The sequence below is a fragment of the Camelus bactrianus genome, chromosome 15, assembly GCF_048773025.1.
Source record: "Camelus bactrianus isolate YW-2024 breed Bactrian camel chromosome 15, ASM4877302v1, whole genome shotgun sequence".
Lineage (NCBI taxonomy): Eukaryota > Metazoa > Chordata > Mammalia > Artiodactyla > Camelidae > Camelus > Camelus bactrianus.
This window is the reverse complement of record NC_133553.1, coordinates 57,982,792-58,010,214: the sequence shown is the minus strand read 5'-3', so window position 1 is coordinate 58,010,214 and position 27,423 is coordinate 57,982,792. Positions and strand designations below refer to the sequence as shown.

The 27,423-nt window shown below is 39.5% G+C and overlaps 1 protein-coding gene across 7 annotated transcripts; it reads left to right on the top strand.

Annotated features, from left to right (window-relative positions):
- Window positions 1–1,283: 1,283 nt before the first annotated feature.
- FAM161A (FAM161 centrosomal protein A) lies at window positions 1,284–25,876 on the top strand. Of its 7 annotated transcripts, XM_074341191.1 has the most exons (7): window positions 1,284–1,656; window positions 11,546–11,784; window positions 13,028–14,197; window positions 14,542–14,709; window positions 16,447–16,546; window positions 23,789–23,943; window positions 24,414–25,876. In XM_074341191.1, the coding sequence occupies exons 1-7, from the start codon at window positions 1,456–1,458 to the stop codon at window positions 24,550–24,552; spliced, it is 2,172 nt and encodes a 723-aa protein (XP_074197292.1). In that variant the 5' UTR covers window positions 1,284–1,455; the 3' UTR covers window positions 24,553–25,876. The 7 variants fall into 7 exon arrangements, 5 of the variants coding, with proteins under 5 accessions (XP_074197292.1, XP_074197294.1, XP_074197295.1 ...); XR_012498979.1 differs by lacking the exon at window positions 16,447–16,546 and having other exon boundaries at window positions 24,414–24,549; XM_074341193.1 differs by lacking the exon at window positions 14,542–14,709.
- The last annotated feature ends 1,547 nt before the right edge of the window (window positions 25,877–27,423 follow it).

The following is a 27,423-nucleotide window of genomic DNA, read 5'->3' as shown; positions in this document are numbered from 1 at the left end:
AATTTACCGTTGTTTTTTTTTTCCTGTAGATCTGTCCATTTCTGCTGTATATACTTGGAGGCTATGTTACTAGATGTCTGCAAATTTAGAATATTGGTGGTGAATGGAAGCTTTTCTGCACTTTTACATACATACACACACACGTCTTCCACATACATTCCTTCTATCTATTCTATTCTAGTCATCCATTTGCAGTGTCTCAACATGTAGACCTGTCTTGCTGTTTTGGGGGGCCGGGTTTACATCAGATTCCAGGAGGAGTAGTGCAGCCGCAGAATTAGCTGCATGCAAACAAGAGGAAGTGCCTTCTATGGTATCGGGGCATCCATACCTCATGGGCTTTCAGCTCGGGTTCTGCGCAGAATCCAGCCAGCATCTGTTCCAGTGTTTGAAGCAAATGCTTAACCAAAACAAAGCAGCCTGAAGAAGGGAGGGAGTAACAGATTTTGCAGGTGCTCACACTCCAGACCGGTGAACAAGAAAGGCTTGGTATGGAAGGCTCAGACCTCAAAGGTGGATTCTGGACATCGCGCGCTGCCCACTGTAACTTTGGTGGTGATGGCGGGTGGTAGGGCCGGGGACAGGAGGAGGCTGAACGATAGGCAGGGGAAGGTTGCTGCAGCTTCAGCCTCAGGAAATAGGGGCTTAGGTAGCAGGTGGCTAAACCTGCAACACGCCTGGTATTTTAAGGCGAGGTCTCTCTTTCAGACGGGTCGTGTAGAGAGGGAAGGCGCCATTTGAAAAGCCCAAATCCCAAGTGGAAAATGTTGATGGGGTGAGGCGGAGATGAGGCGCGTCTGCGCCTCCAACCCCGCCATTATAAAGCTGAGGAACCCAAACTGCAAACACCCGGTTCGTACACCTGCACTGTCACTCAGGCGATAGGAAAAACTGGCAGCCTCCTCCGGATTGGTCGATTTCTGCAAGCTCTCCAGTCAATCAGAGTAGATTGTACCGCAGTCCTTCCCATTCTCTGGCCCCAGGGAACCATGCTAGGTAGAGAGATGCAAACCTTGCCACTTTCCTGAGACCGCAACACAATAACATCTCCTGCTTTCCTCTGCCGCTGCCATCGGCGCCTGACATGTTAATTCAATTAATAAAAATGCGCTTTTTTTCCCTCCACAAAACGAGTCGTTTTGTTAGTATAATGTGAAATCTGCGTTTAGGCGGTGACGCGCGAAGGAGGGGAAGAGGTGCCCCGTTCAGCCCTCAACCCTCTACACTAGCAAAGACTTACTATTGACTCCGACTACCCAGGAGGCCCCCCTCCCGCGTCTCCCGCAGCGTGCGCGGATTTTGAGTGGCTTTTGGCCCCTCGCGGCCCCTGTAGCGTCCCTAGTTACCGGGCCCCTAGTAACCACCTCCCCTCTCAAGTAGCTGTCGGGCGCCAACGGCCGCGCCGGCATCTCCGCCCCGGGCCAGCGCGGGCGCTCAGGCCTCGGCGGCGCGATAATGGCCGCCTTGCATCGAGCGGCGAAGCTGTCGAACCTCCATCTCTCAATCCCGGTCAATCCCAACACCGGAGTGCGGGTCGCCCAGTACGAACGCAAAGACCCCTTAGAGTCCCTGTCGGCGGCGGTGGCGGCCTTGGAGGGGGAGGAAGAAGAAGAGGAAGAGGAAAAGAAGAAGGCGGCTCGGCCGGCGCGGGCGCCGGTAACGCAGGGGCGGGACGTGGGCTGAGGCTGGGTCTGGGAGCCAGCGGGGTGCAACTGGAGGCTGGTGGTGAGACGCCGGCTGGGAAACACGCGCCCTGCCTGTTCAGACCTCCCCACATGGTGAGCCTGGCCACCACTTTCTCTCTAACCGCCCCCACCTCACCGCCCCGGAAAATACTCAAAACTGAGGCGTTGAAAAGTCTTTTAATTTTCACCAATGAGATTGTTGTAAAATTTTCTTAGAGTGCATTTACACTACTCCATTTCTAGAGAGTGCAAAGTACAAAATTTTACTCCTTATGCTCCAACATCTGTTAGGAGTAGGGATTTTCTTTTTAACTTGAGGAAAACTGATCTATCCCATAGAGGATAATTCATAAAACGCAAGTAATCAGCTGTGCTGTCACGTGTATTTTGTTGTCACCTTGATGTCTTGGTTATTAGTGCATCTTAATACAATACACGAGAGGTGGTGTTTAAAACCATCAGCAGTTCAGTGGATAGATCAAGCACAGATATAGTTAAGCGTCCAGAGAAGCAGATTACTAATGATCCAATGTTTCCAAAACGGTTCTTCAGGGTGGGGTGAGACAGCCTTCTCACTGATCAATTTTCAGTGTCAAATGTGTTTTGAACACCTGTCCACCAGGTAGAAGGCTGACTCTACCATCTGCTCCATTCACTTAAAAGTGGGAATCGTAATTTTAACTAGCAGTCTGCAGATATAAACCTCCTTAACGCCAATTAAAGATTCTTAATACCCTTTGTCCAAAGCTTTTCAGATTCAAAACATTGTGGTCTAGGGCTAATAGAAATCACTGGATACTTTGGAATTCTTATTTCTTTAATCTTCACTAACACTATTAATGAGAAATTCTGTAGCAACACCTCTTATGGGCAGTATTTTACCAACAGAGGTTATCCATAGTAAGACAGATTGAGACCCTGAACATGAACGTAGGACCAAATTCATTCATGATAAAGCTTCCCCTCAACACAAATTTCAGTAGCCAACAGAGGAGGCAAAGTGATGGAGGAAAAAGACTTGAATGGAGAAAAAAGATTTGGAATCCTGGGTTAGGATCTATTCATTTGCTAGTTGATATGAAGATGTAACTTCCTGCAATCTCAGTTTCCTTATCTGTAAAAGAACTATAGTAACTATCTTTCTTGTCTCATTGGGCTAATATGAGAACCAAGTGAGAGAACGTGTGTCCTAGCTAAAGAACAGTTTGTATCAATTAGTAATAATAATAACAGCTGCCAGTGGGACTGTCATTTGAACAACTCTCCCAAAGAGTAGATTCTACTTTGGCTTGCTTGTTTGTTAGAGAAGTCCATTATTTCTGTAGTTACAGGTATACTTCCAAAGTGCCCTGTTAAACTGCAAATCTGTATTAGAAACGTATTACCTTAAGAGAGATTAATTTATCTAATGATCTAGTTTCCAAGGGACAGGACCCCACCAAAAAAAAAAAAAAAAAAGGTGGGGGGTAGTAGCTAAGTTGAGTTTGGCACTGTTCTCAGAGCACCACATGGATCCAAAAGGAAATCTGGATAAGCTACCACTGTAATAGGCCTGACAGAGGTCACTGGGGTTTACGGACAAAGCACTAAAAAGGCAGGAAAGAGAGCAGGAGCTAAGCTTTGCCTTCTTCACAGTTTGGCTTGTGTCTCCAACTTGATTTTTAAAGGTTAGTTTGTCTCAACTTTGTCATCTGTAAAATGGAGTAAACTCAGCTACCATAGCTGCACAAAACTGATTAGAGAACCAGCTGTCACAGTAGGCCCCTTTTAACTCCTTTGGTTTGCCAACGCCAGCCACCCCTCAACCTTCATCTCACCCCATGCAGAACTCTGGGCCCATACTGAGCACTAAAGCATGTTTCTGGAATCTAGCCTCAGTTGGAGACATCAGTTCATAGGCCTTGCTGTGTGGTTGGTGATGACATGGGTAAAGCAGTATTCTATAATTCACAGTTAAAATTTCCCTAACTTTCCTAATGGGATGGTCTTCTCTTTTTCAACAAATATTGAGCATTTATTAAGTGCCAGTCACAAACTATTCAGTAGTGAATGAAGAGGACATAGGTCATGTCATCACAGTGCTTCCAGTCTGATGAGGAAGTTAGACAATAAAAAAATGAACAAATGATTATAAGACAGGAAATACTGGGAAAGAAATGAACAGGTGACTATAATTAAAAAATAAAATAGGAGGGAACCTACTTCAGTAAGTTAACATTTAAGCCAATGCCTGATAGATGAGAAAGAACAGCCATTTGATGAGTGGAGGTGGGAAAAGCATTCCAGGAAGAGGGAACAGCATATGCAGAGGCCCAGAGATAGAAAGAGACAGAGCTTTGTGTGATTAAGGATCTGAAACAAAGCCTTTCTTTTTTTCTGGAAAAAAGAAGGAAGGAAAGAAGGAAGGGAGAGAGGGAAGAAGGGAAAGGAGGGGAGGTTGGAGAGGTAAGCAGGGCCTGATCATTCAGGGCCTTGTAGACCAAGGTAAGGAGTTTAGTGTTTATTATAGGTCCAGTGAGAGGTCCTTGAAGACTTTTAAGAGATCTGACCTGTTCCTACTTACATTTTTAAGAGATGATTCTGTTGGCTTTGTGAAGAATGATTGGAGGGTTTGATAAAGCAAGGAGATTGGTTAGGAGGCTGTTGCAAAAAAATTCAAGTGCCAGAGGTGGTGGCTTGGACCTAGAGTCCAGGGGAGATGACAAGAAATGGACAGATTGGATAGGACTTACTGTTAGGTTGGATGTGAAGGCCAAGGAAGAAGTCAAGAATATTCATCTCCAGGTTTCTAGTTTGACCAGCTGCATGGAAGATAATGCCATTTACTAAACTGGAGATAACTTGGGGAGGAATAGTTTTAAAGGCTGGGTGGGAATCAAGGCTTCCGTTTTGAACATGGTAAATTTGAGATATCTGTGAAATACCGAGTTGGGCCTATGAAACTGTAGTCCTATGGGGCATGGGATGGAGATTTTTGTCTGGGAGTTTTCAGCATTTTTTTAAACAATGGGAATGGGGGAAGTCACTTGGGGAAGTGCAGAAAGAAGGCGCCTAGTATAGAACTCTTAAAACACTCAACATTTAACAGTCAGGTAGAGAAAAGGGGGCAAAAGAGATTAAGACCAGCTAGAGTGATAGATTATTGCAAGAGTGTGGAAATTTCCAATTTGTTGGTTTCAGTGATGAGAGAAAGGGTCAAATACTGCTGAGAAAAGGGACATTTCATCCCTGAAGCAGGAGAGAAGGAGAAAAGGGGCAACAAAAGCGTATAGTTTTGTGGATGGGAAGATGAGGGAACTTCTATTTTCTATTTTAGATGATGGCTTCTATTTTCCTCAAAAAATAAGGAGTTATCATGGACAGCTGGGGGTGGAGGTGGGAGCAGGCAGAAGAGCAAGGGAAAGAAAGGCAGTGTTGCTGGGGAGTGTGAGAGCCACCTTCCAGAAGGAACACAGGAGGTGCCAGGCAGACCAAGTATCCATTAGAAATTGTTCAGTTTTTAATTTAGTGTGAATATTCACAAAACATTCTTTGTCTTTTTAAGTTACATTTTAATTATGGAAGTGATACATGAACACATTCTCCTTTTAAAATTTCGAATGTTAGAAATAAGGCTTAGGCCCTTTTAACACCTCTCCCCTGAAAAGAAAACCTGGCTCTCCCCTCCCTCCTCATTAGTAGCCTCATTAGTTTTGAAACTGATATATATCCTTCTGGGCTTTTTCCTGTCTCCTGTGTACATAACATTTTAATATGTGGTAGCATTTTGTATGTACATATTGTTCTGCAGCTTGCTTTTTTTCCCTCTTTTCATTTACATGTAGAGCTGCCTCATTCCTTACAAATCCCTTTAATGCAAAAAAAAATTTTTTAATAATAATTCTAGAATGGTAGACAATGCTAGATAGACTGTAACACAGGTAATTCCGAGTGCTGGTTACTAATGAAGCAACATGTGCTGGAGGGAGTCATCATCTAAATGGGTCAAGCCAATCTAGGGAAGATTATCCTCTAATCTAGTGGCTGCCTGTACAACATTCCACGAAAAGCTCAACAGTTGAAGGGAAAGGGTGCTATTTTAGGCTCTTGGAAAGTAATGTCCTTGGCCTAGGTTATTTGATCTACTTAATGTTTCCTTCTGTATAGAGACAATTAAAGACAAAATTAAGAGTTGGAAGTCGCCTATTAACCATTTATCTGTTTTAGGTAAAACACTGTGAGAACAGTTTATCTGTGTTACCAGTATTAGGCTGACATGCAGTGGATGCTGTGCAGAAGTCAGTGCATAAAGATAATTAGCAGACCTGCCACATCCCTTCCAAAGCTATGCATCCTCCTAAATGTTTTTCAAATGGTTTTTCCAGGTTCAGATAAATTTCATCCTTTCTGTGAAAATGATTGTTATAAGACCTTCTTTTAAAGGGGTTCTAAAAGAATGACGGGAGAGCATGTGGATGCTTTTGCCTAAAAACGGTTCTTTGGAATATCCACCCAGTTTCTTTTTAATTTATTTTGTGGGGTGGGGGGGGATAGGTATACTTACTTATTTTTAGAGGAGGTGCTGGGGATTGAACCCAGGACCCTGTGCATGCTAAGCACGCACTCTGCCACTTGAGCTATACCCTCCCCCTACCTAGTTTTAATGAGAGTTTTTGGAAAATAAGCCCTTTCCTTAATACTCAGTAGAATATAGCTCTTTAGAGCAGCCAGTATCTCTTTGACTGATTCAGTCCTTTGTGAGGGAATACCTGTCCTCTTCCCTTGGGAGAAACTTAGTATTTTTTAGCTGAACATACACTCACCCAGCAAATATTTATTGAGCACCTGCCGTTGGCCGGGTATTTCTCTAGGCACTGGGGACACAAGTGTGAACAAAGCAAACAAATGCCTGCTTTTGTGATGCTTTTTTGGTAGGGGCAGACAGACAATACACAAATAAGAAGGCTATGTAGGATGTTAGTTGGTGGTGAGTACTTATGAGAAAAAGCAGAAAAGGGACGCTGACAGTGAGTCAGAGGAAAGGTGGTAATTTCAAATAGTAGTCAGTGAAGCCGCTGTTGAGAAGATGACATTTGAGTAAAGACCTGAAGGAGTGAGCAAGTGGGCTGTGCCGGTAACTGGAGGAAGAGCATCCCAGAGAGAGGGAACAGTAAAGGCCCCGAGGTGATTTTGCTGATTCTGTGAGTGTTGAAAAAACTGCAAAAGGGAATCAGCCACTGCTGCTAGAAGGAACCGCTGCTGGCACAGGCAGACAAATGGACAGAGAACTAATCTGAAGGAATAAGTCCCTTCTTCCTCCTCCAGACTTGCAGTCTCCCTCTAGCCCCACTTTTGGAAGAGTCTAGCGGGGAGCACCTGGCCAAGCAGAAACATGGTTTGCAGAGTTCCATCCCCAGCATCATGTAGCAGGGTATAGAAGAACAGCACTGGAGCTGAGAGATAACAGTTGAACACCCGGCACATATACTTCATGTATCGTAGAGCTGATGTTCAAAATGTTAGGGCCTATGTTACATGGGCAGAACCTAGGCTTGAATGAGAATTCTGATGCCGTATCTGTAATCTTTTCCTCAAGCCGTGAAAACACTCCACACTGAAAAGTTAACTTCCATCAAAGTGTTGTAAGGAGGCTGAAACCAGGTGACCAGTGAGTAGTCGGGAGCCAGCAGTAGACCAGAAACAGAAACTACCTCCTGCTTGCCCTTGTTGCCAAAACTTGGCCTCTGGACCCCATTTACCGAATTAAGACTCGAGGACAGAGTTTGGATGAAGTAGAAAAGGTAGCTTTATTTCTTTGCAGGGCAGAGGAGATCACGATGGGCTGATGCCTCCAAGACTATGATCCTGCCGGGGAGAGAAGGTAGGGGGTTTTATAGTAAGAGTTCAGGGGGTGACACTGGTTTCCATAGAGATCACATACAGGGTAACAACTTGTGGCAAAGTTGTTCTTGTTTTCGTAGATGCAGTAGTCCCCTTTCTTCTGCTGGGTCTGATGTTCACCTCTGGCTTTGGAACTCTTCTAATATTCTTGTGCCTAGAACAAAGGTGATTAGGAAAGGGATCTGTAGAAAAGTGCTCTAGAGAAAAACTTGTGCAGTGTAAAGTTAGGTTGATATATACTTCTGGCATTTTAGGCAGGCTGAGGCCTGAGCCCTCTTGCTGCAGTGTTTGCACAGGCTGGGACAACAGAATACAAAGAAACCATGAGGGGCTAAACGTAACTGCAGACACTTATGAACAACAAGATGTACAAAACACCCAACTGCTGTCTCTGAGGTTTTGGGAGGAATACAAGGGGTTTGGGTAGATCACCCAATCTGCCCAGTCCTGGTCAGCAAAAGCATGAGAAAAACCCTTTAAATTATTATAGTTAGTTAAGCAGTTACAAATACCATAAGGCCACCAATGACAATAGGATCCTACTTGGTTACACTCTAACCTCCCTTTCCAGGTTTGCTTCCCAAAATTGCTTTATGCATTTTTACTTTCTTTTCATCCTGCAGCCGTGTGCACCTTGCTTTCTACCATGACCCCCACCCTGGACGCTTTCGCTAATGTAAGTTCCTTTGTCTGGAGTACGTTTTTCCTCTTTCCCCCTCCACTTTCTCTGATCCTCCAGATTCTTCATTTCATTGACTCAGCTCAAATATCACCACCTCTAGGAAGCCTTCCTTTATCTTCCAAACTCAAACCAAACCAGAGCTCCCTTCACACAGTGAGGTCGAACAAACTGAAACATTGTAGTTTGGAGCAGAAAAATGTCTATTGTAGGATTAAGCAAGGGGGAACAGGCAGTTCATGCTCAAAAGCCTGAACTCCCCTGATGGTTTTCAGGGAGAGTTTTTATAAGCAGAATTTGGAGGGAGGGCTGCAAGTGTGTGACCTTCCTCTGATTGGTTGCTGGGAGGTAACAGGGTGGTATTCCAAGAATCTCAAACATCAGCCTTCTGGTTCCAGCCAGTCTGGGGTTTCCATGTGCTTATGCCCAGCCTGAAGTTACCATCCTCCACCTGGATGGGGGCCTTAGTTGCTGTAGAAGAGCTCAGGGATGGTATCAGACTGTTATGTATGTCTCTTGAGGAGGAACCAGGACCCTGCCACATCACTGTTGCTAATGTTGCTTGACTACCTTTCCTTTGTTTCTGCATTCCCTCACTCTAATTGGTAACTGTTTGAATCTGCCCTTTGGAACCAGAACACTGAAAGGCTTTTGTACCCTGGAGGGCCCCACAGGGTTCTGCTCGGTTTCAACTTGGCCTTTGCATCTCTCATGACCACTTTCTATTTCCCCTTTAGTCCTCCTGTCACTGCTTATTTAGATGTTGGTGTTTGCCAGCATTTCCATCCTTAGGTTCTTGCTCTCATTGCCCCCACACTCTCCCAGGCAGCCATATGCACACAAGGCTGCACTTGCACTTCTTCGTGCATTGCTAGCTCCTGTACCCCTGTCTCCAGCCCAGCCTTCTCACCAGGTCTTCAGATACATTTACCCACATGTTTCCTGGACATTTGGCTGCCCCGCTATCACCTCACACTCAGTGTGTCTAGGACAGAGATTAGTGTCCTTTTCCTAAGCACTCTTCTCCCCTGTATTCCCTGTATTTTTGAAAGGCAGCACCACCGTCTACCTAGACAGACAGCACTCCAAGCAGAAATCTTTTCATTTTCTTGCCCCTCGTCCACGCCATTATTGAGTTGATGATTCAGCCTCTTAAATCTCCCAAGACAGCCTCCTTTCTTGTGTTCCTGGTGCTGTTCCCTTAATTCTACCCTTAATACCTCTGACTCAGACTTTGCAGTAGCCCATTAACTGCTGCCAGCCCTGTGTTCCTTCACTCCACGCCATTTGCTCCCAGAGAGTCCTGAGTGTTGCGACCATGTCACTGCTCTGCTAACATCCTTTAAGGCTTCTTTTGCCTGTGGCGTGGCCCCCTGGGCTCTTGGTTGGGGCTCCTGACTTGCCTTTTTCACCCTGTTCCCCACCCACCCTGAGACTGTTAACCTCCCTCTGAGCACACCATGCCTGTTCCCTCCTCTTGTGGCTAAAAAACCTTTCCTGTCCTTGGAAGGAGTATGGTGTGTCTTTGGGGCCTAGCAGACTTGGGATTGAATCCCAGCTCTGCTACTTACTGGCTATATGACCGTAGGCAGGTCACCTAACTCCTCTGAGCCTCAGTTTCCTCATCGAAGACAGAATACCTGCCAGTTGCATCATCATAAGGTAACATGATGAATGTTCTAGCACCATGCCTCAGTTTCTTTGTTTTTCAGTGCTTCTTTTCTCTAGCAAACTCTGTCCTTGTTCATCCTTATGTTTCCAGTCTGGCTCACCTCTGTGGATTCTGCTGCTTCTCTCCCCGGGTGAGAATTAGGTATCCCTTCTGTGAGCTCTCCTGGTGTCTGATAGTGATACATGGTCACTCGTCTATCTCCCTGCTCAGCGGGGCCCAGCTCGTGGGTAGGAATCAGGAGTTCTGTCTTGTTCAGTTTGCTATCAATTATTTATCTACACGTCCTCTCCTAAACTAGCTGGAAACTTCTTGAAGATGGGGTTTTTATCTGATTTGTACCATTCAGCAGCTAGCTGAATGCTGGGTGTCCCTAAATATTGAATGAATGAGGAAATTAGCAAAGTACTCATTCTTATAGCTAAGAAGATAATGGTGAAGAGCACATACAGAAACAGCAGAAAATTCTCTTCACTGAGTTGTACGACATAAAGCAGTTCTTCAATTTATTTGGTAATAAATTTCTGCACACCGGTTCTACTGAAGGAAACTTGTTTTCTTTCATTTGTTTTCTCTAAGTTATCTCAAGTGGTCAACACTGGCCTTTTGTACACTGTTTTAGCCCATTGAAAAATTATATTTATAAATATTGTATATAACTGACTTTGGAATTTTCCTGTTGGGAGACACTACTCAGATTTATTTTCTAGAGTCTTACTAGATTGGATCTGTAATTTTCTATGGCAAAGATGCATTTTTCATTTTGAATCTATTTTGGCAGTAAGCTAAATTTAAAACCATGGTCAGCAGCCTTTTTTGTATAGTATCATAAGTAATTTCACTTGTCTCTCACCTGGGAAAATATTAAAATTTTTATATTTGTAGAGAGTATGGGGTTTTATCTCTTTAGTTGCTGCAGTTAAAAGAAGTTTGAAAAGTATGTGACGGGAGTGAGGGAAAAAGATCGGGCATCCCCTTCCAGGCGTGTATACAGAACAGCTATACTATATGTTCTTGTCTTGTCACCCCACAATCCCTGTCACCCTTGGGAGCAGCTGTTCTGGAAATCTCTCCCACCCCTTCCCATGGCCTCCTACTCCCTCCTGAGGCCTCGCTTCTACCCCACCCCCGACATCCAGGAGGGCTTCTCCCTGGCCCTTTGATGAGCCACTAAGAACTTGGTTCCCTCCCTTCTCCTGGCACACCCTTGGGGCCCAGGCTGCAGGAGCCCTGCTGGGGGAGAGTGCTGGGCTATGCTTGCTTGGTTTGCAGCAGGAGGAACTGTTCTTCACCTCAAGTAACTGACTACTTAGAAGGAGGCTCTTTGTAACGAGTGGTTTGGGTTTATCCTATTATAGTGTATAGGTTAGTACGTGATCTGGGAATCTCACCATTCTTTATGAAATGGATTAAATAGCATTTATTCTCTGGCAGCTTGGTCTCGCTCTCGTTTCATTAGGAGAAAATGTACATAGCCCACAAGTAATTTATAATCCATTATATGTTCATAGTCCACAAGTAACATATAACCTAATTAAGTGGACTTTTTAAAAAGCAGCATTGGGAATCAGCATCAACTTAATTTGTCTTTCAATCCAGACACCGTATAACAGGTGGTTTTCCTCCTACCAGGCTGATTTTAACACCAACGTTCCTGGGGTGGACGAACAAAAACGTATATCCCATGAGGATTTTGTGGACTTTTCTGATATTTATCACTCTAATGAAGAGTATTTCAGGAAACTAGAAGAACTGAAGGCTGCTTACTTGGAAACTATGGCAAAGTTAGAGAAAATGTACCAGAATAAACTACATTTAAAAGAAGTTCAGCCAGCAATCATCAGGGAAGAAGCTTCTAGTGTCTCTTCTGGGTAAGTTTGTTCATAATGTTATTTGTGGACCATAAAATAAAATGTATACTTAACAGCACAGAACAAAATTTTTTCAGAATATTTTCTCTCAAATGTCCCTTTGTGCTTTTAATAATACACAGAGGTGAGATTTTATTAAAATTCTTTGATGGCTTATCAACCTACTAAGTGGCTTCTTGCTTTGAGGGTCATTTGGTGGCCATTTGATCTTTTCTCTCTGACCCACCACTCTTAGACAGGTGTCAAAATATTTAGTCTGGGGCCATTTTCAACTGATGAATATTAAAATTTAAAAGCCCTTTATAATATGTGTATTAACATGAACTCATTAACATTAACTCATAGTACAGAGAGTTCAGGATGAAGACATAAATCTGATTTAAGTTTTCAAATAGTCACTTTTGCCATAAATTTACTGCTTTTGAAACTTGAGGCAAGTCCCTTAACTTGTCCTGTTGGCCAGTGCTGATTGTGCGTCTCCTGTGTCCCAGACCTTGCCTGGGCACTGAGGAGTCAAAATCAAGATGCTCTCAAGGAGGTCAAAGACTAGCTGAGATCCAAAAACACAGCACGGCGGAACAGAGTGTTTGGAGAGGGAGGAAGAAGCAGTTGACAATGTCCAGGTGTCACTGGAGGGATGCAGGCATGAGTTTGCTACTGAAGTGTCATATCCGAGTTCAGTCTTAAAGGGGAAGTAGCTGAAGCAGGTGTAGGAAGCCAGGAGTGGCCTTCTTAGCTGCAGAAACCACGTGTGCAAAGGCACGATGCTGTGAGAAATCACGGTGTGTGGGAAGAACTTTGTGTGAGTGCATCTGACTTAAGAGTGGTGACTGGGGCAGGGAGAGGCAGAAGGTGAAACTGGAAAGGTAGGAAGGGCTTTATAATCTAGATTCAACTTTGTAACAATACAAATCGGAAAAGTTTCGAGGAGAGGAGTGATGTGATCAGATGTGTGTCTTAAGATGGTGACTCTGGGAAATGTGTGGAAAATTCAGTAGCGGTTAGACACAAGGAGCCTCTGCTGTTCTCAGGTTCCTGCCCAGCAAAATGAGGGATTTGAATTAGATCATTTATAGGCATCTCCCAGGCTCTGTTCTAAAAAAAAATGATCCTTTTTCACAAGCCCTATCCAGCACCTGTCTTCTAACTGATTTTACTTTGATCCTAGAAATTACAGAATTCTTAATTTTTATATTTGGTCACATACAACTAGAAGAGTAACCAAATTATTTTTCTCACTTAGGTCCGTATCAGAAAGGAACTCCTATTGCCCTGTCTCGTTAATGACATCAATTTCAGAGCCTGATTTAAGTCAGTCTTCCTCCTTGATTGTGTCTTCCTCTGAAGATGAGTTGCCCAGCTTAGAGAAAGAGTATCCAGAGAAAAACAGAATGATGACCTATGCTAAGGAGCTCATCAACAACATGTGGACAAACTTCTCTGTTGAAGATTATATTCGATATGAAGATGCTGACTTGCCAGCGTGTGAAAAAACAAAGAAGAAACCAAAAGAATGGGTGCCAAGGATTACAGTGCCTGAGCCTTTTCAAATGATGATTAGAGAGCAGAAGAAAAAAGAAGAGAACATGAAATCTAAATCAGAGGCTGAAATGGTACGCAAACTGCTCAAAAAACAAGAAGAAGAATCAGAATGTAAGAAAAAATTCCGAGCCAATCCAGTTCCCGCGTTTGTTTTTCTCCCCCTTTATCACGATATAGTCAAACAAAATGAAGAAAAGAGGAGGTCTATGAAGGAGAAAAACAAAGAAGCTCTTTTGGCCTCGCAAAAGCCATTTAAGTTCATTGCAAGGGAGGAACAGAAGCAAGCAATTCGGAAAAAGCAGCTGAAAGACTTTTTTAAGTCTGAAAAGAAAACAAATCGATTTAAAGCTAGACCTATACCTCGATCTACTTATGGTTCAACTATCACGGACAGGTTAGCAGAAGAAGAGCTCTATAGAAACATTAGGACTCAGCAAAGAGCCCAAGAGCTTTTACAGAATTCATCCCCTCTGACTTATAGACCAGCTCGTAGAAGTCTTGCTTCAAGGAAGCCCAAGTGTCCTGAACAGGCTGAAAAGTCAAAGTATAAACACAAGTTTAAGGGCCAGACTGTTGATTCTGAAAACCTTCCTGAAAGATATCAGAAACACCACTCAGAACAGAAGTGTCCAAAGCTCCTAACAGTCTGTGAACCATCTGACCTTCACACCACCTCACATGCATCCGCTGAAAGAGAGAAAATTTTGGCAGACATTGAAGCAGATGAAGAAAATTTGAAAGAAACACGTTGGCCTTACCTGTCTCCAAGGCGCAAGTCACCAGTAGAAAGTGCAGGTGCGAAGCCTGCACCTTATAGCTGCAACCCTCCAATGCCCACTGTGTCCTCCAGAGGAAGAGAGCTAGCCACAAGGTAGATAACCGATACAGCACTGGCCGCCTCATGGTTGCTCTGTTGATTCTGTGTTGGGGAATTTGCAAGTACGAAGTTATTATAGCTGGTAACATATTTTACTATATGATATAGAACTTTTTGCCAGAAGGTGTTCTTCTAAGAAGTGAATGTATTTTCCATTTTATGAATCTTTGGGGATAGAAAAGCTTACAGTCAGCCTATTGATTCCTAATTTCACAAGTCAGATCCTTTTCAAAAGGTTGCCCCTTTTTTTCAACCTTTGAAATATCCTGTGTTAAATCTTTGCTAAAAAGCATTTTCATTGGCTTAAAGTGAATTAAGCCTTAGTTTGTTGCCCTCAGGAGATCACTTGAGGAAAAGAAAATGTTGGAAGAAGAGAGAAATCGGATCCTAACTAAGCAGAAGCAAAGAATGAAAGAATTGCAGAAACTCCTGACGACTCGGGCTAAGGCTTATGACTCACATCAGAGTTTAGCTCAGATGTCTAAATCCAGAGTGAAATCTCTCAGGTATCAGGAGAGAATCCTGACCCTGCAGATCATTGATTTTCAAACTTTTTTTTTAATCAGTGGACCCCAATTTATGAACAGATTAAGAATAGTATTAGTATTTCAGTTTATGGATTCAAGTTACTATCAGTTACTTATAATTAACATACACACACACACATTCACTGACTTCATGTGAGAACCAACATGTATTCTCACCTCGTGGTGAGGACCATGACACCATGTTGATGAGCAGAAACATTTCTGATTGCAGCCATAGTTAATATTTGTGATCTTATATCATCATCTAATCTTGTTCTTTATATTATTTTTTATTGCACAGTACAATATTGAGAAAAATCTTGATTCAGATAAAGCTCTTTTTTAACAGCTTGCCATATATCTCAGAACATTCTTCCATAAACAGATATGTCAGAGAGCTTTGTTCTAAGGTCTGCATGAAATCTGATAGCACAAATTAACACATTGATGTTAATTACCATCAGTTTTGTGATGTGTCAGTTAGCACATGTGTTAATATTTAGTGGTATGTGTTACACAGTGGAATTCTGCAGTACAAAGTTTGAAAATCAGTGTTCCAGAGGGACATTTTTATGTTGCAAAAAATGTTCATGTTTATTTAAGTAGTAAAATAGCTCCCCCCAATCTGGGTAAGTAATATGATTTATTAATTTTTAATCTGACTTATAAATACTCCCAAAATCTATATTTGCTTTAAATTATGAGTATTCCTCTAAAAATGTATATTATGTATCATAATTATTATATTCCTTTATAATGTATATTATGTATATATTCTTTATAATGTACATCAGTGTAATTCACTGATAGAAAGAGCTTGATTTGATGAACTTGAGCAAAAAAATCCTTAGAAATACACTCTTCATCCTTAGAAAGTAAGCTGGATAATAATAATGCTAAATTGTAATTAACCATAATTATCATTTTATAGTATTATTATTTTTTCTAATCCATGAAATCTTTTGCTCTTGGTAGAGTTAGTATGGTTTACTTAGAGAAAATAGCATAAATTTTTTGTTGAAGTATAACTGATTTACAATGTTGTGTTAATCTCTGGTGTACAGCGTAGTAATTCAGTTACATATATATGCATATATATGTATTCTTTTTCATGTTCTTTTCCATTATGGTTTATTACATGATGAGAAAATAGCATAATTTAATTCATTATAGGACCTTGTTCAAAGTAAGTATATTTCCTGTGAATTTATGTATTTTGGTTCTTGTTCCTCTGTGTATTGTATTCCCATACTCCCCATTTCTCCCCTGACCTGCTCCATTTACTTTGCTACCAAGCTCTAGAAGGTCTCACTTAGGGGAAAAAAGAAGAGCAAAGTCTTGTTTTCAGAAGAAATTCCCTAAAGAGAAGATATTTGATTTGGACCAAATTTTCTTGGTTTTACATACTTACAAATGAGATAAGAGGGCATTCATCGATCTCTTCGGGCCGGTTTGAAGCCCTTAGTAAGTTACATTTTGAAGATTTTAGAAACCTCAAAGTTTCCTTTGAGAAATTGTTCCTGGGATGTAAAACATGTGGTCTCAGAACCTACGATTTTTTTCTGCATTCCATAAGAATTTACCAGTCTAGAAAAGATATTCTGGTAAACTGTAAACTCTGCTCATAATTTCATTTCTGGTTTGTCATCTAAGCTAAATGTTGTGTTGCAAGTTCTTATTTCTTTTTAAAATTCCATTCCCTTTATTTGATTTTAGAAAGAGTGAAAAGGAAAGGATGAGAAAATACCGACAAGAACTAGAAGAAAGAGAAGAAAAATTAAAAAGCAGGCCGCTGCTATTTGAAAGAGTTGCTCAGGTTGTGTTTGTTGGCATTTAAGAGCTATTGTCAGCTTTTTTTTTTAACATCTCCAGCTCCAAATTATTATAGTCCATTTTTCTTATGTGTTATCTAATTTATTTCTGTGACAGCTTCATCTTATCAGTCAAGTAAGTAATTTAGCTTAAATCTGAGCATTAAATCTTGTTGATGAGGCTTGTAAGCTTGAGAAAGAGCATGCTGCTCATCCAATCGTTTTCAAAATACTAATTTCACAGCCTGTTTTTAATGGCTAGTCTCTCTTCAGTACCAACTTGGCCAGGTATTAAGGTGAGGCTTCATGATATGAGTTGGAAGTCTTTGAAGAATTAAAAAATGAAACAAAATGGCTAATTGAATCAGATTTATTTCTGCCATTTCTTTTTCAGTTTTATTGAGATAAAATTTACATATAGCAGGTATAAGTTTAAGGTGTACAACATGACTTGGCATACATATATTGTGAAAGGATTACCACAGTAAGTTTAGGTAACATCCATCACCTCATATAGTTAACAAAAAATTTTTTTCCTTGTGATGAGAATTTTCAGGATTTACTCTCTTAGCAACTTTCAAATATACCACACAGCAGTGTTAACTATCATCATCATATCGTACAATATACCCCCAGTACTTATTTATGTTACAACTGGAAGTTTGTACCTTTTGACTCATTCATCCAATTCTTCCAGGAAATACAAATTTGATCTCTTTTTCTATGAGTTCTGTGTGTGTGTGTTTGTGTTTGTGTGTGTGTGATTATTTTTTAGAGTCCACATATAAATGAGAACATGTAGTATTTGTCTTTCTCTTTCTTTTTTCATTTAGCATAATGCCTTCAAGGTCCCTCTGTGTTGTCACAAATAGCAGGGTTTCCTTCTTTTTATGGCTGAATAGTATTCCATTGTATATGTATACACCATATTTTCTTTATCCATTCATCTTTCAGTGGACATTTAAGTTGTTTCTATGTCTTGACTTATAAATAATGCTGCAGTGAATTGACATAGTGATTTTATTTCCTTCAGATAAATAGCCAGAAGTGGAATTGCTGGATCATGTACTAGGTCTATTTTAATTTGGGGGGGGGGGGCAACCTACATACTATTTTCCATAATGGCTATACTAGTTTACATACCCAGCAACAGTTCACAGGGGTTCCCTCTTCTCTACATCCTCACCAGTATTTATCTCTTGTCTTTTGGATAATAGGCATGGTAACAGGTGTGAGATGATATCTTATTGTGGTTTTGATTTGTATTTCCATAATGGTTAGTGATGTTGAGTACCTTTTCATATGCCTGTTGACCATTTGAATATCTTCTTTGGAAAAATGTCTATTCAGATCCTTTGCCCATTTTTTTTTAATTGAGGTATAGTCAGTTTACAATGTTGTGTCAATATCTGGTGTACAGCACAATTCTTCAGTCAATATGAATATACATATATTCATTTTCATATTCTTTTTCACCATGAGCTACTATAAGATACTGAATATATTTCCCTGTGCTATATAGTATAAACTTGTTTATCTATTTTATATATACCAGTCGGTATCTGCAAATCTCAAACTCCCAGTTTATGCCTTCCCATCCACCTCCTGCTGGCAACCACAAGTGTGTATTCTATGTCTCTGAGTCTGTTTCTGTTTTATATATAAGTTCATTTGTCTCTCTTTTTTTAAGATTCCACATATGAGTGATATCATATGGTATTTTTCTTTCTCTCTCTGGCTCACTTCACTTAGAATGACATTCTCCAGGGGCATCCATGTAACTGCAAATGGCATTATTTTATCATTTTTATTTCTGAGTAGTATTCCATTGTATAAATATACCACATCTTCTTTATCCAGTCATCTGTCGATGGACATTTAGGTTGTTTCCATGTCTTGGCTATTGTAAATAGTGCTGTTATGAACATTGGGGTACAGGTGTCTTTTTGAATCAGGGGTCCCTCTGGATATATGCCCAGGAGTGGGATTGCTGGGTCGTATGGTATGATCCTTTGCCCATTTTTAAATTGGATTATTTGCATTTTTGCTAATGACTTGTATGAGTTCTTTATATGTACTGGATATTAACCCCTTATCAGATATATGATTTGCTAATATTTGTTCCCATTTAGTAGGTTGCCTTTTCACTTTGTTGATCAGTTTTTTTTTAAGTGAGCCTGTAATTTTTTGTTTTATCTACAATTACTAAAAGAAATTCCTTTTTATTGGAAAAATAATTTGGTCTTACAGACAGTGAATCCTGATTTTACTACATTTATACTCAGTGTTACAGTCTTTCCCTTTAGAGAGATTTGTCAATTTCAGATGATCTTCTCCTTTGTACCCATAAGGGAGGCATTCCAAAGGACTTAAACAACAGACAAAATCACTGGAGGTTACAGGTGCTGTGTTGTGAATTTCAAGCTGTTATATTTGGAGCTTCCTGCCAGCAAGTGCCTAGGACAGATGAGTGTCCTTATAGGACTGCCCTTGTCAATGACTCACTGAGGATGAGGAGCATGTGTTGTGGGTAACTCTACATTTACAATCTCTCAAAACTATGGGAACATTTTACTTACTGATTTGGATATAATTTTATGTAATGCTTTTCATTTTAAGGGATGAGTTTCCTTTTTTTGACATCTCAGTTTCAATTTTAGGGGAAAAAATTATCATAAGCTGCTCTACATTACTCAGCATAAAGTGATTGACTTTTGGCTCAAAGTAGTTATCTCCAGCTCCCAACTGTAGGTTTTATACACACTTGTCTGGATATATCTACCCAAATTTCCCAAGGCGTCTTACATTCATCTTGCCCCTAGCTAGATCTTCCTCTGAGTTCCTGTTTTTGTTGGGCCACAATTTAAATGACTGGGAACCACTTTTTCTCTCTGTTCAGTTGTCACTGAGAGTCCTGACAAGTTCTCTTTCTAAATTTTTGGATCTACCTTTCTCCATTCAGGCGAAATGCTAGGTGAAACCTCTGTTACTTCCTGCCTGAGTTATTAGAAGGGTTTGACTCATGTTCCTACCTTGCTCTTTGCATAGACACCCATTGTATTTCCCATTCCCTTGCCACAGTGTTCTCCCTGAGCAGGTAGTTAATAACCCCCAATTACAGTGGCAGTCATTTTCACTGATGCCGTTCGTTCTCATTTTCAATGAATGGTATCAAGGGGTCTTGTTGACTTCTCCAATCAGTACTACAAGGTGGATATTCCAATACTGCAGGGGAAGAAACAGAACTTGAAAGAAGATAAGTAACTCATAAGGTTTATAGTTAGGAAGTAATGGAACTAGGATTGGAACCCAAGTCAGTCAGCTTCCGAACACTTAACACTAAGCCGTCCTGCTTTCTTCCTGAAGATAAATCCACGAGTCTTAGCCTGGTGTACAGAATCCTCTGTGATCTGATCCCTGTTGACCTCTTTAGTTCATCGACCACTGCACTCCCCCCAACCCCTACTGTGTACACCCTTTACTTTCAGGCCATACCAGACTACTCACTTTAAACTTGAAATCTTTATTCATGCTGTTTCTCAGTACCCTTAGAGCCTCTTCCTATCTTTCCTCCTACTCTTTCAAAGCTTAGTGTCGAATCGCTCCGTGCATTGTTTCCCCAGGTTGGGTTGGGTGCCCTTTACTCTGTTCTTTTATTACCATTTGTGCACTTCTGTCTTTGCTTCTCCCACATTGTTTGGAAATTATCTGTTTAATGCTCTCTCTTCCATTCCAGCTAGTCATTTTTAAAGGTGTTGGTCAAGTCTTTGTATTCCTAGCACCTAAGACAAGTATCGCACAGAGGACTTAATTTTTTAACAAACATTTGTTGAACCCAGCTGAACTGTTTCTGGTTTTAGCCTAGGCTGAGAGCACTACCCTGACATATTAGCAATGAATCTCAGTGTTAACAAGCAGTTTTGCCATGCTGTGAATTCCCACTCTTTCTAAGCACCAGAGAAATCTGGCAAAATAAGTGGTGTGAAATTAAACCCATAAAGAAATTTTAACATTGAAAACATAGGTTAGTTTCACAGCTGATATTTTCTCTACCACTCTTGGCCCACACGTACGCTGGTCCCTTTGCCCAAAACACTCTTCTCTCCCCATACACTGTCTACCTCCCATGAGGGCTTGTCACAAAATAAGTATTCAGTAATTATTAAATAAAGGAAAGAATTACTATAAACTAAACTTGGGCTTATAAAAATTAAGTCCTTTTTTACCTTCAAACTAGGGCATTGAGGGTAGACAAATTTTCATCAGTACTTGTTATTTTGGTTTCTTGAAGAAACAAAGCTATTTTTTTTTCTGCAGAGTCTTTGATAGAAAAGTAAAATAACCATAGTCATTTAAAATTTTTTTTTATTTCATGGTCTTTACAATTCTTTTGCATGATGAAATTCAAGGGGAAATGTTTGTTTCAATTAGGAACAATTATACACTATTCATCTTGATATAAAATATTAAAAGGTAATAACTTCTATATACAAGATGGCTGTCCGTGACTCACCATTGTTTTGGTTTTGTTAAAATAAATTAGTACATTTTTTATTACAGTCTATTTTGCTGTGATTATTGCTGCTAATTAACAGCTGTTATTTAATAAATTCACTCAGAACTTTATGCATTACCCATTTATAAGTGTTAATTGGGCCTTGCTGCTGTTGCGTTATCCCCTAGCAGTGTAAGCCTGTGCTCCAGGACAGAAGAAACCATATTTTCCAGTTCCTTGAAAGTCACAGGATTTATTAACTGAATAGATGTTAAATCAAATTTTAAGCCAAATTCAGATGAAGGCTTACAAGCACTTACTCTGGTTTTTTTTTTAATCCATTGGCTATTGTATTTTTTTTAATTGAAGCATAGTTTACAATGTTGTGTCAATTTCTGCTGTACAACATAACGTTTCAGTCATATACACACATATATTCATTTTCAAATTCTTTTTCATTATAGGTTACTATAAGATATTGAATTTAGTTCCCTATGCTATACAGTATAAACTTGTTGTTTATCTATTATACTATTATAGTAGTTAATATCTATAAATCTCGAACTCCCAAGTTATCCCTTCCCACCCCGTTTCCCCCCTTGTAACCATAAGTTTGTTTTCTATGTCTGTGAGTCTGTTCCTGTTTTGTAAATAAGTTCATTTGTATCTTTTTTTTTTTTTGATTCCACATATAAGTGATATCATATGGTATTTTTCTTTCTCTTTCTGGCTCACTTCACTTTGTATGACAATCTCCAGGTCCATCCATGTTGCTGCAAATAGCGTTATTTTATTCTTTTTTATGGCTGAGTAGTATTCCATTGTATAAATATACCACAACTTCTTTATCCAATCATCTGTCAGTGGACATTTAGGTTGCTTCTATGTCTTGGATATTGTAAATAGTAAGCACATATTTTGATTAGTATCATTTAAATCTCTTTTATATTTCATTTGCTTAAGTCAAAATTTACTGTTCTTAACACATTCAGAGTTAGGTTTGGGGTTTTATTCTGCTTTACAGGCTTTGGGGCACAGTTCTCATCTCACTTTGCTGTACCTCTCGGCTCCCCAAGGCTTGTCTGTTGGTGTTCATAGCCTCTGGATGCATTTTTATTTACTTTTCTAAAATTGTTATTTACAGTGGGTGCACTTTAGCAGCAGCTTGAGTGCTTCTTTTTTAGCTTTCCAGAGTGTCAGGAAATGCACTGGTGATAATTTATCCATTGTAATAAGTCTTTGCTATTTTGATTTCTCCCATGGGATACTAGACTCCGTGGTCCCTCCTTATGCTGGAATCCGTGGGTTAGGAAAATATCTGACACAGCCTTGCTGAAGTCAGGCTTTTGGCTACCTGCAAGCCCCAGGACGCCCACTACCACTTAGAGAAGGCAGCATGGTGGAGTGGAAAGACCCAGGAAAGGGTCAAGAGACTTGGTTTTACCTCTTACTATATCCTTGTGACCTTAAGCAAACCACTTAACCTCAACAAGAATGGAGAGGGTGTCTTAGTGTCCTTAAGTTGTTAAATTTAGAGGTGAGACTGAGTGCTCTTCCATACCCCTTCCTGTATGGGATGCCATTGGTGCACTGAGACTGAGTCATTCCTTGTCACTTTGCTTTAGTTCAAGGTCCAAGTAGCAATTTTTGGCCCTATACTAGTTCATATTCACTCATGGGAACTAAAATTGGACTAATGCTGAGGCACTAGTGTGAACCCCAGTCATCTGTGTGTTTGTAAAGCCTGTGGTCTAAGGAACTGTGACAACTGACTTGCTTTTGTTATGACAGGGTTATCACAGGTCCCAGAGTCAGGGAGTGACATTCTGGAGATTTGAACCCAGTTCTGAATTCATGGGGGTTTTTTTGTTTGTTTGTTTGTTTGTTTGTTTTGGTTCTTCCAGAGTAAAGGTAGCAACATTGATCACCTTATCACCTTTGATGGATTGTAGATGTGGTTTGTAAAGAGTAAAATTTACAGTAAGCAGATAAAGTACCTCTGACAACTGTCACATGAAATTATTTTCTTACTGATTTTTTTTCAGATATCCTTCAACAATCACACAACAGTGCAGTGTAAAGAATAGTTATAGATCAAAACTTACGTGGCCACTACTCAGGTTAACAAATACAGCATGACAGCATTGCAGGTACCCAGAAACCCTGTGTGCCCCTCCTGGATCAAAACACTCTCCCTGTCCCCTAGAGGTAACCACCATTCTAACTTTTGAGATAAGCATTTCCTTGTTTTTCTTACAGTTTTACCACATGTGGACCTATCCCTAAACAGTATAGTTTAGTTTTGCCTGTTTTGGGACTTTATGTGAATGAATCATGCTAGGTATACTTCTGTGTTATGCTGCTTTTGTTCAGTGTTAGTTTGTGAGCTCCATCCCTGTTGTGGTAGGTAGCCAGAGTTCATTCGTTTTCATTGCTTTATTTCAGTCTGTTGTATGAATAGACCACAACTTATTTATCCATCTTATTGTTGATAGATATTTAGGTTGTTTCCAGTTTGGGGTTGTTATAAAACAGTACTATTCTGAGCATTTTGGAATCTCTCCTGGGGCTCATGTGTAGGCGTTCTCTGGGCATATACTTGGGAGTGGAATTGCTGGTCAGAGGGTATGCATATTTTTTCAACAAACTGTGATTATTGAATTTCATTTTCACTGGAGCTTTTAACCCATACATTTTTAATGGAAATTTAAAGTCTTTCATTCTCATCTAAAAAGGTTTGTCTCTCCTATAGAAAAATGCAAAAATGGCAGCAGAAAGGCATTATTCTAACACCTTAAAAGCACTAGGAATATCTGATGAGTTTGTTTCAAAGAAAGGCCAAAGTGGAAAAATATTTGAATACTTCAGCAATCAAGAGATGAAAAGTTTCACTGAAGATAAAGAAAGGTAACATATATAAGATGTCTGAATGGTTTACCGTTGAAAAAATTCTTACTTGCAGGAAAGCATAAAATTCTGTTCTATAATATTTTAAAAGGTCTTTTACTTAATGGAATACATGTGAACTACTGTAAAACGTATTGATATTTTAACATGTTTGACACTGCAGAATATTACATGGTGATGAAGTATTTTGTCTTTAAAGTAAAATAATTTAAATTTCTGACTGACCTAAATAATGAAAATAATGACTTGCTTTCAGATGAAGTTTAAAGAGTCAATCAAGTTTTGAAATAAATTAGTTCTCAGAGGAATATTTATTTTCCCAGTTGGTCCTTTCATAGAGTTTTCTTGATAAATTGGAACTTAGGCACTTGAGGAAGACTGACTGCAGGCTGGCATGCATTGCAGAGGGTTTGTTTTCCCTTAAACCAGATCATTTTTCTTTTGAAAGACTGATAAATTTCTTCCTCTAGCTTTAATGAAGAAGAAAAGACAGGAGAAAGAGAGAATGGGGAAGAAAATTATTGTACTGATACCAGCAGCCAAGATTCTCGCAAGGAAGAAGATGAAGCTGATGAAGAGCGTGGAGAAGAGAAGACAGGGGAAGAATAAAAGGGGAGGAATCAGCAGGGTCTCCTCTCTGCCCCTGCTCTTGTTGGCAGCATCGGGCATCAGCGGCGCTCCTGGTGTCAAGGACATGGATGAGGACCCCTCCGATATGTGCAGGGCTCTTGAGCAAAGTCATCTTGTGGCCTGAAGAGGCCGAATCCAGCTGATGGGTGCTTTGGTCAGATAGAGTAAGGCTTTGCCTATTCAGTTTTTTAAATCGCTGCATATGGTCTGTTTGCAACTTTGATTTTACTCATATTTTTAAAAAATGTTTGAGAGTCACAGCTGCCACAAGCCAATTAGGCATAAAAATATACATTACTTCATTATTTTTGGTGGAAAAAATTGCTTAGCACTGAGAGCAGAGAGAAGTATTGGCCTTTGGCGATTTGTTGGAAAAAATTTTCAGGAAAGCATCAATCAATAAATATTTCTAAGTTATACTATTTGCCCATTCTTTTTCCCTATGGTACATCTCACAAAATGAATCCTCAGACTTATTTTACTAAATATTTTAAGTTTCTTATCTGAGCCATTTTTAGAAAGTAGTAAGATATAGAAAAAAATTGGGTAACTTGGAAATTTACATTCATTTCTCCACTGAGACTTTACTGTTAAAGTATCCACACCATCATCACTTTTTCTCCTTTACCCCTATTTTTATTCCAATTTATTTTTGATATGTAAATTATTAGAAAAGTTTTTATACTAGTTTTTTTAGCTGTGTGTATTATGGCAGTTGGAAATAATTATAGCAAAGAGTTATAATCTTAATTGGAAGTAAATATCACCCGTTTTATATATAATGAAATTGTGCATAATAATTTATTCAAGTCTCTAAAGTAATTCATATTTAACTCTTTAATTCTCAACCCATTTGTGCTCCACTTTTATACATCATTGCAGACACACTTGTCTTTCTGTGCATGATACTAATTTGATTTTATGAATCTATCATTTTTGCTCTTTGAGCAGATTTTTGTTTTAAAAATTCAAACCAGTCATAAAGATGTGACTGGGTAAGACTTGTTTTCCTAAAAACAACCAATATCCTTTAAAGATGATGAACTAATAAAGATGTATATAATAGCAGTGTTTCCTAAAGGGCAATTTATACTTTAAATGAAGAAATAAGGTGATTTTTCTCAATCAAGAGCAAATGTTTACTTATAACTCCTTTCCTACAGATTGTGTTAAACTATTTGTCACTATCATTAGATTGTAAACTCTTTAAGACTTGGCACCATTTAAAAATTCATCTGTGTATGTCTTTTGCACAGGTTTGTACATACAGTAGGTACTTAATAAATGCTTGGATGAGTAAGTAGATGAATATGGTTTTCAATTATAGTTACTTCAAAATGAGTATACATGAGATTAAAAATATTTCCTTCCTTTCCAATTTATTGAGAACCTGTGAAACACAATCCACAAATTGTAAACTTCAAAACGTGACTTGCTTGCTAACAATTTCCTCCTCATTCTGTTTCTCCTTAGTTTCATGGGGAGAGTTTGGGACTTGGTTTAAGGACCAATCTTCAGTTTTCTTTAAAATTGGGAATATTACTTATCTTGGGTGGCTGTAGAAAGAACTGGATGAAATCATGTATGGAAAGGCTCTTTGTAAACTAGGCTATTCAAATGATAGTGTTAGAGGACAGAATATTCCTCAAGAAACTTTAACTAAACATACTTTTCTTTAAATGATATACAAAGTGATTTAAATATTATTTTGTTAGAAATATTTGAACGAATTATTGATTGATTTTTACTGAAGTATAGTTGATTTACAATATTATTTTAGTTTCAGGTATACAACATAGTGGTTCAATATTCTTACAGATTGTACTCAATTTAAAGTTTTTACAAAATAATGGCTATAGTTCCCTGTCCTGTACAATATATCCTTATTGCTTATTTATTGTATACATAATAATTTGTGTCTCTTAATCCCATTCTCCTATCTTGCCCCTCCTTCCTTCCCTCTCCCCACTGGTAACCACTAGTTTGTTCTCTATATCTGTGAGTCTGTTTCTGTTTTGTTATATGCATTTGTTTGTTTTATTTTTAGATTCCACACATAAATGATAACATAGAATATTTGTCTTTCTCTGACATTTCACTAAGCATAATGCTCTGTAGGTCCATCCATGTTGTTGCAAGTGGCAGAATTTCATTCTTTTTTATGGCTGAGTAGTATTCCATTCTATATATATATACCACATATTCTGTACCCATTTATCTGTTGATGGGCACTTAAGTTGCTGCCATATCTTGGCTATTGTAAATAATGCTGCTATGATCATTGGGTATGTTTATCTTTCCAAATTACTGTTTTCATTTTCTTTGGCTATATGCCCAGGAGTAGAATTGCTGGATCATATAGTAGTTCTATTTTTAGTGTTTTTGAGGAACCTCCATACTGTTTTCCATAGAGGCTGCACCAGTTTACATTCCCACTGATAGTGTACTAGGTTCCCTTTTCTGAACATCATCACCAACGTTTGTTACAACATAGACTTTTTGATGATAGCCATTTTGACAGGTGTGAACTGATACTTCATTGTGGTTTTGATTTGCATTTCTCTGATTATTAGTGATGTTGAGCATTTTTTCAGGTGCCTGTTGGCCATCTGTCTATTGGGGAAATGTCTATTCTTTGGAATATGTCTTCTGAACAGTTTTTAATTAGATACTTTTTTTTATATTGAGTTGTATGAGCTGTTTATAAATTTTAGATATTAACCCTTTATTGGTCATATCATTTGCAAACATTTTCTCACATTTAGTAGGTTGTTTTTTTGTTTTGTCAACTGAACCACTTTTTAAAGGATAGTGATCTGGTAAACACAGAGCCAAACTTAAAAGACACTG

Excerpts from the sequence above, each read along its gene's own strand:
- FAM161A (XM_074341191.1), top strand. The coding sequence starts at position 1,456 with ATGGCCGCCTTGCATCGAGCGGCGAAGCTGTCGAACCTCCATCTCTCA. Across the intron at positions 14,198-14,541 it reads GGAAGAGAGCTAGCCACAAG|GAGATCACTTGAGGAAAAGA; the intron begins GTAGATAACCGA and ends TGTTGCCCTCAG. Across the intron at positions 23,944-24,413 it reads TTCACTGAAGATAAAGAAAG|CTTTAATGAAGAAGAAAAGA; the intron begins GTAACATATATA and ends TTCTTCCTCTAG.